General features: G+C 38.9%; 1 protein-coding gene across 8 annotated transcripts in view; it reads right to left on the minus strand.

The window, feature by feature from the left end:
- The window catches only part of MIGA1 (mitoguardin 1), a 78,047-nt gene extending 69,734 nt beyond the window's left edge, over positions 1–8,313 (minus strand). For 4 of the 8 annotated variants that reach the window (XM_070591999.1, XM_070591997.1, XM_070591996.1 and 1 more), the window contains exons 1-2: positions 8,108–8,197; positions 4,757–4,873 (exon numbers count right to left, since the gene is read on the minus strand). In XM_070591999.1, coding sequence (XP_070448100.1) covers positions 4,757–4,855 — 99 coding nt within the window. In that variant the 5' untranslated portion in view covers positions 4,856–4,873; positions 8,108–8,197. Of the gene's footprint in view, positions 1–4,756; positions 4,874–8,107 lie in introns of all 8 variants that reach the window. The other 4 variants (XM_070592000.1, XM_070591998.1, XM_070591995.1 and 1 more) reach the window with 3 other exon arrangements.
- Between the last annotated feature and the right edge of the window lie 1,985 nt (positions 8,314–10,298).

The following is a 10,298-nucleotide window of genomic DNA, read 5'->3' on the forward strand; positions in this document are numbered from 1 at the left end:
TTAGTACCATATTATTAACCAAACTAGACTTTATTCGGATTTCACCAATTTTCCCACTACTGTTCTTTGTCTATCCAGGACCAATTCAGGATACCACACTGCACTTAGACAGATTTTTAAGTGCTTAGTTAAGTTTTTAAGTGCTTTGTTGTAACATTCTGAATTTGGAGAATCAACTAAATCACCTACCACTTCATGTTGTGGTTTCCAACTGAAAAACAAGAGTCCGCTTGTATTAACATGATACATAGTACTATACCAAAGTAATCCTTAAGAAAACCACAGAAACAAAAGAAGAGACTTGAGCATTTTGTTTAGAGTATGTACACATTAAATGCAAGAAAAAATACTTGGAAAATGTACTACTCCTTAAATAAATAACACTGGGAAATAGGAGCTAATATTTATTGGAGTACTCACTAATCTTTGCTGTGTGCCAGACACTATGCTTTTCATCCCTTTTATAGATGATAGAAATTGGTTTTAAAGAGGTTAAGTAACTTGCCAAAGATCACACAATTCCACACTGGTGAAACATGAATCAAAATGCATCATAGAAGACGTGTTTAAATCCATGCATGCACCACGTATTGAAATTACTTTAGCCATACTGATGACATATCTCACTATGCAATTAATTACATAACTGAATTGCATCTAACACAGATTGCCAATTTTTGGAGGCTGAACTAATGTACAAAAAACCTCATATATGTCTTTTTTCATAAAAAAATCAATCCAATTCTAAAGCTACAGAACTGTCCAAACAAGAACTCTGAGCTTTTCCCTAGTCCCTTTTTTTCTTTTTTGCTGAGGAAGATTTGCCCTGAGCCAACATTCGTCCTGTGCCAATCTTCCTCTATTTTCTATGTGGGTCACCACCTCAGCACAGCTGCCACCAAGTGGCGTAGATCCACACCCAGGAACCAAACCTGGGCCACCAAAGCAGAGTGCACCAAACTTATCCACTAGGCCACAGTGCCAGCCCCTCCCTAGTCCTCTTTGGGTCTTTTGATGCTATTCAAACTATAGCCTGCTCTCTTAGTACAGGGGTCAACAAACATTTTTGGTAAAGGCCAGGTAGACAATATTTGGGGTTTGAGGAAACATGGTCTCTACTACAACCACATAACTCTGCTGTTGCATGCAAAAGCAGTCACAGATAGTACCTGAACAAACGAGCTTGACTGTGTTCCAATAAAACTTTACTTACTAAGAACAGGTGGTAGCCTTGATTTGGCACACAGGCTGCAGTTTGCTGACCCATCTTAGTCCACTCCATAGCATGGAATGAGTTTTGGATACTAAGTACTGTGACTGAGAGTAGAGGATATATCCTTAAGTTTACCTGCAATGACTCTTTATATTATTTTTAAAATATTCTATGGAACAAGTTGAACAACAGTTCTGGCCTCAGGAAACTATTCCTAGGATTGAAAAACAGGTCGTAGGGGCCAGCCCCGTGGCCAAGTGGTTAAGTCCGCACACTCTGCTTCGGCAGTTCAGGGTTTCGCCAGTTCGAATCCTGGGCATGGACATGGCATCACTCACCAAGCCATGCTGAGGCGGCACCCCACATGCCACAACCAGAAGGACCCACAACTAAAAATACACAACGAGGTACTGGGGGGCTTTGGGAGAAAAAGCAAAAATAAAATCTTTAAAAAAAAGAGAAAAAGAAAAACAGGTCGTATACTACAATCAGTATGGACAAAGGATACAAAAATAATTCATAAAAGAAGAAATATACAATGTTAGTAAAGTTTTTAAAAAATAATACTCTGATGTCCAGACTGTAAAAAAATAGGCATTGTCAAGTATTACTTACTGGTGAGACTGTGGGTTGGTATGACCAATCTTAAAAGCAATTTAGAAATGTTTAAAAAAAATAACTTCAAAATCTTCATACTTAATGTAAATTGCTCTTAAATCTAAAAAGATACTCAACCTAACATATAAGAGAGAAATAAAAATTAAAACTATGCTGGAATACCATTCTCACCTATCAGATTGGCAAAAATCCCCCAAATTGGGGATTATAAAACAATACAATTCCTACAGAGATCAATTTAACAATATCTATCAAAATTCAAAGCTTGATATATCAAACTTATTCACTATAGCATTGTTTTTAATGGAGTAAGATCAGAAATAACCTAAATGTCCATGTATAGAAATATTATGTAGCTGCAGGAATAAAAAAAGAAAAAGATCTACATGTATTAATATGGAAAGATCTCCAGGAAATATTTCAAGTACAAAAAAGCAAGAACACAGGTAGTACGCTACCTTCTGTAAGAGGAGAAAATAAGAATATATAATTGCTTTTGATGATATCTGAATAAAGAAACCCTGAAAGATAGTCAAGCAATCCAAATGGTTACCTGTAGGGAGTGGATGGGGACTGAGATAGAGTAAAACATTTCCATGTATGTAATGTACGTACACGTGTGTGTGTGTGTGTGTGTGTGTGTGTGTGTGTGTGTGAGGTTTTGATTTTTGACCTTGTAAATGCATTAGCTATTCGAATAATAAATTTTAAAGAATAATGTTACTTTAGGATCATTATAAGGATTATATGAGTTTGTCAATCATTATAAGGATTATATGAGTTTGTCAATGTACCTGATATAAAATGTCTAGGACAGTGCTTTACACACAGTGGGTGCTGCTATGTCCTGTTGCCGGTCTTTTTAAATGTCATCCAAATGGTATGATAACATAAACAAATAAAAGAATAAATACCAAACACTGAGGCTCCATATTTTCATCTCTAGGAATCTACCTTAATAAAAATCTAAAAATTGGAGAAAGATTTATACATAAATAAGGAACTGTTGAAACAACCCCAAAACACAAAAACAGAGAAATATTCAATAAACTATAGCACATCTATATTCATAAAGCATTTTTCATGACAGAGAAAATGCTCAAAATATACAACTTTATCATGTCAAATTGGGGGAGACAGGGCAGTGGGGGTAGAGTGGGGATTGCGGGCAGACAGATATGCTGAAATAAAAGAACTAAAGTGTAGCAAATAAGCTTTTACAGAGGGATTGTTGAAAATTTTTATTTTCTCTTTAATTCTTTTCCATATTTTTCAAATTTTCTTTTAAGCATGTAATCCTGAAAAAGGAAAAGAAAGAAAAAGAGAGAAAACGGGTTTCAGGAAAAGAGGTGCAAGCTCAAATCCCCTATTATATATGCAATTTTAGAGAAGTTAATTAAGCTCGTGAAGCCTCCAGAGCTGTAAAATGGAGATGATATCAAATCCTAGGGTTATTTTGAGAATTAGAGACACTATATGTATGAAGGACCTAAATAATGTTTTAAACATAGTAAACACTAAGTAATAATTACTATTATTCTCATACATCTTATCTGTGCAACATTCCTTCCTAGATATGTAAAATCACACTATATTTCATCAATATAAGATACTATTCATTTTATGACACAAGCAGGTTTTAGAAATGTTGAAATGTGAAAAATGATTATCTTGGATTTGATGAAATCCAGTGCAAGTTTAGTGAACTAAATGTTACTTTCATACATAACTTTTTATTTAGTACAATGGAGTGGAAATGCATTAGAAGCAAGCATTAAAATTAAAAAGATTGTTCCCATAGAAGATACAGAAATAAATAATAGGCACATGAAAAGATGCTCAAAATCACTAATGATTAGGGAAACGCAAATCAAAACCACAATGAGATACCAACTCACACCATTAGGGTGGCTACTATCAAAAAAATAGAAAATAAGTGTTGGCAAAGATGTGGAGAAATTGGAACACTTGTGCACTGCTAGTAGAAATAAAAAATGGTGCAGCCGCTATGGAAAATAGCATGGCAGTTCCTGAAAAAATTAAAAATAGAATTACCATATAATCCAGCAATTTCACTTCTAGGTATATACCCAAAAGAACTGAAAGCAGGGACTTGAATCGATATTTGTACAGCCATGTTCATGGCAGCATTATTCACAATAGCCACAAGGTAGAAGTAACCCAAGTGCCCAGTGATGGATGAATGGATAAACAAAACACGATATATACACACAATCGAATGTTATTCAACCTGGAAAAAGAAGGAAATTCTGACACATGCTACAAAACGGATGAAACTCAAGGACATTATGCGGAGTAAAATAAGTCAGTCACAAAAAGACATACTGTGTAATTTCACTTATGAGGTATCCAGACTAGTCAAATTCATAGAGACAGACAGTAGAATGGGGCTGACAGGGGCGGGTAGGAGGAAGAATGGAGAGTTGCTGTTTAATGGCTGTAGAGTTTCAGTTTTGCAAGATGAAAACAGTTCTAGAAATTGGTCATGCAACAATGTGAATGTACCTAATGCTACTGAACTGCACATTTAAAAATGGTTAAAATGGTAAATTTTATGTTATGGATATTTTACCACAACAAAATAAAATTAAAGAATTATAATAGTGAGAACAGATCTATTTGAATAACATGATTCACTGAAAATAACTGAAATAGACTGTGTAAATTCACTTATGGTAGGAAGATTTTTTTAAAGCAATACGGTCCCCTTCTAAGAGTTATGCATATGACAATACACACAAAAAAACATGAAATAAATATTAACCAACTAATTTTTAAACTCCTTTAATAAACACCTTGACTGAACCATTTAAAGCTTCAATTGAAATTTACATACTGTAAACAAAACATGCTTTGAGCAATAAACTTACTATTCAACATCATGTTTGTTTCATTTTTTTTTACCTGGGAGAGAGAATAATACCAAGACAGAGGAAGATCAAACACTCTTAGTGCTGCTGTCTTCAAGGAAAACTGTGATTTGTTTACTGTTTCTTCTGACATGACTCCTCTTCTAGAAATCATCATTAAAGGAAACAGAAAAACATATTAGCCTCAAGGATTTCTGGTTACTCTACCAAATGAAAGACACAAACTGAAAATTTAACTCTATCAGCTGGTTTTTTCTTTTTTTGCAGCTAATTATTCATGATATTCACTTACCTGAAGAAAACACTTATCTGAGCCAAGTTTACTTGAACTAAAAGTTTATTTATTAATCACGACAGCAGCAAAAGAGAAAATGAGCTAGATTTAAAGTTTGAGTCCAGGTAGTAAATTTTCCTCAGAAAACTGCAGGTTCTAGATTCTCTCTTCTCTGGTTAAATAAACATTTCAGGTTTTAGATAATTATTTATTTATTTATTTATTTATTTTGAGGAAGATTAGCCCTGAGCTAACATCTGCTGCCAATCCTCCTCTTTTTGCTGAGGAAGACTGGCCCTGAGCTAACATCCGTGCCCATCTTCCTTTACTTTATACATGGGACGCCTACCACAGCATGGCTTTTGGCAAGCGGTGCCATGTCCACACCTGGGATCTGAACCAGCGAACCCCAGGCTACTGAGAAGTGGAACATGCGAACTTAACCCCGGCACCACCAGGCTGGCCCTGAGGCCTATTTCTATTGAAACCAAAGAAAGAAAAGTCAGACATCCACACAGGAGGCAGCCATCACTCAGAGAGGCCGTTTAAAGGTAGCAGAACTTTGATAGAAACATAATGGTTCAGGGTCTCGGTCAAAGCTTTGTAGAGCCAGAAACTCAATTTTATCAGTGTACCCAGATGCACACACACTAAACAAATTCACATAGCACCGATGTATAAATTAGTCTACAAATTTATTCATTAAAAAAAATACACTATGGGGCTGGCCCCGTGGCTACGTGGTTAGGTTCGTGCGCTCCGCTGCAGGCTGCCCAGTGTTTCGTTGGTTCGAATCCTGGGCGCAGACATGGCACTGCTCATCAAACCACGCTGAGGCAGCGTCCCACATGCCACAACTAGAAGGACCCACAACGAAGAATATACAACTATGTACCAGGGGGCTTTGGGGAGAAAAAGGAAAAAAATAAAATCTTAAAAAAAAAAAATACACTATATAGTGAAAGAATACTTATAAATGTTATCAAAACATACTCCCTCTGAAATAAAAGATTGAAAAGAGCTGAACTGATAAGTAAAAAAGGCTGCCAGGTGAGAATAAAATTAATGGGTCCTGAGGAATATTTCATCCAGGCCTTAAGCCTGAGAACTGTCTGATGCACAAGAGAGTAGGCTTTTCGAGTAACCAAAGTCTTTATGCCTACCAAATTTAATATTCTTGTCCTTGGATAGTGCTGTGTAAACATTACCAAAGAGAAAATAAAAATTACCAACAATCCCTCTACTTAAGTTTATTTGCTATACTTTAAGTCCTTCATTTCTGCATGTAGCTCTCTGCTCCCTTTTTCTAAACAGCAGTAGTCTGCCCCCTTCTATTAACAGCCCCCCTTTTTTCAGACAAGTAACAAAACCACTGATTAAGTACTGGTTTCCTTTCAAATCAAACACAGTAATACTTCTCAGGGTGGGTTACTGCTACTGACCCCCTATTCCCTATTAGTGTCACTCACAAAGTGTAAACTTAATTCCCCCTCCTCCATATTCTAATTACAATTTCTAGGCTCAGCATGATTAGTTCTCACTGAAACATATTTATTCCAAAGAACAAATTGTGATGAAGACATGTTATTGAGAAATACAAAGGAAACCATGAAGAAACAGTTAAACAAGTGAAAAATGGTCCTCTGGGGAATGAGACTAGGACTGTCAGGAGGTCGCACAGTGAACCACTGCATTTCATTACACGTCCTTCTACAATACTTGATTTTTTTTTAGGGTCTTACATGTATTACTTCTAAAAAATGCTACACTAAAAAGGAAAAAACCAAAAACATTTATTCTCCCCCTAGAATTGACCACTTGAGAAATATTTTTAGTAATTAAATAAATTCTGGATCATTAAGCCATCTATACTGCATACTGCATTAAAAAAAAATACTGAGTGTAATTCACCCAAAGTGACTTTCTCCATAATAGTGGGTTCTAAATTTCTAAGCAGAAGAGAAAGAAAATAAAACAAACACTTCAATGTGCTGCAGGGGTTTTCTTAAAAGAATTCTGACAAATCTCTATCTTTGCATTCTAATTACCTCACTCTTTCATTTCAAATCACTGAGGAAGTGATTCCACACTTAATCATTAATAATTGAACAACTTTTAAAAACTAATCATTTCAGTTGCTTTCATAAGAATTAAGATAAACATGAAGGCAGCTGCATAATTATTCCAATTTGTAGAGAAAGTCTAAAACATTACCAAAAATATTGTACTACGTAATATTACTAGCTTCTCTCCATTCTGACTATTGGAGAGTTAAAAATAAGTGTCATAAGTAGAGTTTGATTCTTAAACACCCTAAAACTCTATTCTACAACTTGGACTTTATAATCCAAGAAAGAATCAAAGCCTGAAATACCTCCCAAAATTTGACGTGAAGCATAAATCTACACAACCGAACTCTGAGAAGGTACTTTCAACACAGCAAAAACGCTTAGCTGCAATAAGGATAAAACAGGAACAATAATACAGGTCTGTGCAAGAGCCAGATGTTTTGGAATCCTCCCACCAAGAAATAAATGCTGAACAACTTTACAGAGGATCTCCGACGCCACAATCCTCCCGAGGCTAAATGATTCTCTGACAGCACCTTCAAACTAGGCAGACTCGTCCTCACCCAGGCACCACTCCCCGCTACACCACCGGCGTGCAAGCGGAACTTGGGTCACACCGGTGGGCCCCTCCGGCAGGACCCCCTCACCACCAGCAGCACCCCCCCAACAGGAACCCTCCCTGCGGCAGGACCCTCCCTCAAGCAGGACCCCCTACTCCAGCAGGACCCTCCCCTCCAGCACGACCCCTACCCAACAGGACCCACTCTCCAGCAGGAACCCCCTGCGGCAGGAACCCCCCCGCCCCCCCAGCAGGACCACCTCCTCCAGCAGGATCTCCCCCCTCCCCGCACTTTCCTCTCCGCTCTTCCTTGTTCTTTTACACGAGGACCAGAAAAGGGGCCCCCCCTCGGCCGGCCGCCCCTCACTCTGGCTCCGAGCGGCCGCGAGCCCCCTGATTCAGCGTTCCCCTCCCGGGGCTCTCTCCATCTCGCCGCCCGCACTCCAGGTCCAGAGGGCCGAGGCCGCCGCCCACCCCGCGTACCTGGCGCCCCAGGCCAGCAGCTGGCAGCTCCCTGCCGCTTCCCCACCGCAGCCCGGCGCCGAGCCGCTGCCTGGCCGCGGGGGCGGAGTCCTTCCGGGGTCACGGGGAAGATGGGGTGAAAGTGGCGGCGGCCTTCGGGCCTTTCTGCGGGAGGGGCTGCGTGTGAAGCCGCTGCCGCCATTTTTGTTCAGGGCAGAGGCTCCCGCCAGGCTGGACCCGCTAAGAATTAGAGGAATTGCATCTTTTTACAGGGCTGTCAAGGAGTGGTATTGGGGTTCGTAACCTTTTGAAGGATCTAGGACCATTCTGCGAATCTGAGGAAAACTCTGGGGCCTTTCCTCTAAAAAAATGAACATAGACACGCTCGTACCTTATTAAAAGAAAAAAATATATATGCAAGTTAAGATGCCTGAAACCAACCCAAGGGTCCCACATTAAGAACTTCTACCCCAGACCCTCAGCCCCTAAATGAATGAATGTTAAGAGGCATTCCAACCCTGTATTGATGATTAAGTTATTATTGATTTTGATTCCTCTTTAACTTGTCTCCAGGTTTCCTAGTGAATTAGGCTACCAAAAACATATGAATATGGGGGCCGGCCAGGTGGCACAGCGGTGAAGTTCACACATTCCCCTTGTCGGTGGCCCAGGGTTTGCTGGTTGGGATCCCCAGGTGAGGACATGGCACCATTGGGCAAAAATCCATGCTGTGGTAGGTGTCCCACATGTAAAGTAGAGGACAATGGGCATGGATGTTAGGTCAGGGCCAGTCTTCCTCAGCAGAAAGAGGAGGATTGGCAGTAGTTAGCTCAGGGCTAATCTTTCTCAAAAAAAAAAAAAAATACATGTATATATATATATATATATATATATATATATATGAATATGGCCAACTATGAGGAGTTGGGCAGAATATTTACTGCTCTGAGGTTCTGTCTAATATACAGTAAACTAACGGGGTGGGAGGAAGAACAGCAAAACAAAACGGTATTTCTATGTGCAGTCCTGAGCCAAAACATTCTATCAGAACTGCAGATTTTAAAAATTCCAATTGCTGAGCATATTTGTGGTGAAAAACCAAAATAATTTTGTAAGGTTAGCTAAAACATGAGAGCGAATGTTAGTATTCCCAAGGAACAAGAATGAACAATCCTTTCTGTTAGTTTTCAAAATTCCCATTCAGTCAAATAAAAAATAGGGAGAATGACAATACCAATGTGTGATGTTACTAGATGAAAAGTAACTAAAAATGCACAGACTGAATTGTATGTGAAAGTATTTTGCACTTAGAAAGTAAATAAGCTCTTGACACTTCAAGAACCTGGAATTGGTAAGCCTCCGTTTTTGTTTATTCCTCCATCTCCTCTCTGCTGCCTCCTCCCTGTTTCCTACAACTTCCAAGGCTTTAGCCTAACGGCAGGAACAGCAATAATGATTACCACGTAAAGCAACTTTCGTAAGAACATTATCTCCTTTACTTCCACAAGAGGCATTATGAGAGAGATGCTATTGCACACTAGATATGGATTTTACTCTTTAACAGGAGAATAAGAAATGCCCTGTTTTACTTATTATTCTAAATCAGTGTAATTTGCTCCAAGCCTCCTTTCACCTGGGTTGCCAGAATATTCAGTCTTAGTCATTATTGGGTATATCAGTTGGGATGCTGTTAGCTACAAACAAAAGAAAGCTGAACAAATAGTGGCTTAAACCATAGGACAGGGTATTTCACGTGGATGCAGCAGCCGGTGGACACAGTCTCATATTTGGACTTCATGTCTTCTGCTATCCTGGAACAGGAGGAAAAAAATGGGGCTTGGATTAATTCTAAAGCTCTGCCCCTCCCCCAGATAACCAAAACCACTGTGTAATGCTCACCAAACCAGGGAGTGGAGTCCATGGAGTAATATTAGTTGTTTCTACTGTCCAGATAGTGAGGTACCTGCTACATCAACCATTAATGAATTTGGGGGATCCTATGTGCATAGTATCAAAACAATGCTGTCGAGTGAGACTGTCAGAGTTTGAATCCTTTCTCTGCCATTTCCTAGATGTATGGTCTTAGGCAAGGTACTTACCCTCATTATACCTCAGTTTCCTCACTGGGGTGTTGGGAAGATAAAAGATAATACTTGTAAAGCACTAAGATCCTTATGTAAGTTTTTAACTTGGGTTACTTTACCTCCATGGG

The sequence above is a fragment of the Equus przewalskii genome, chromosome 24, assembly GCF_037783145.1.
Source record: "Equus przewalskii isolate Varuska chromosome 24, EquPr2, whole genome shotgun sequence".
Lineage (NCBI taxonomy): Eukaryota > Metazoa > Chordata > Mammalia > Perissodactyla > Equidae > Equus > Equus przewalskii.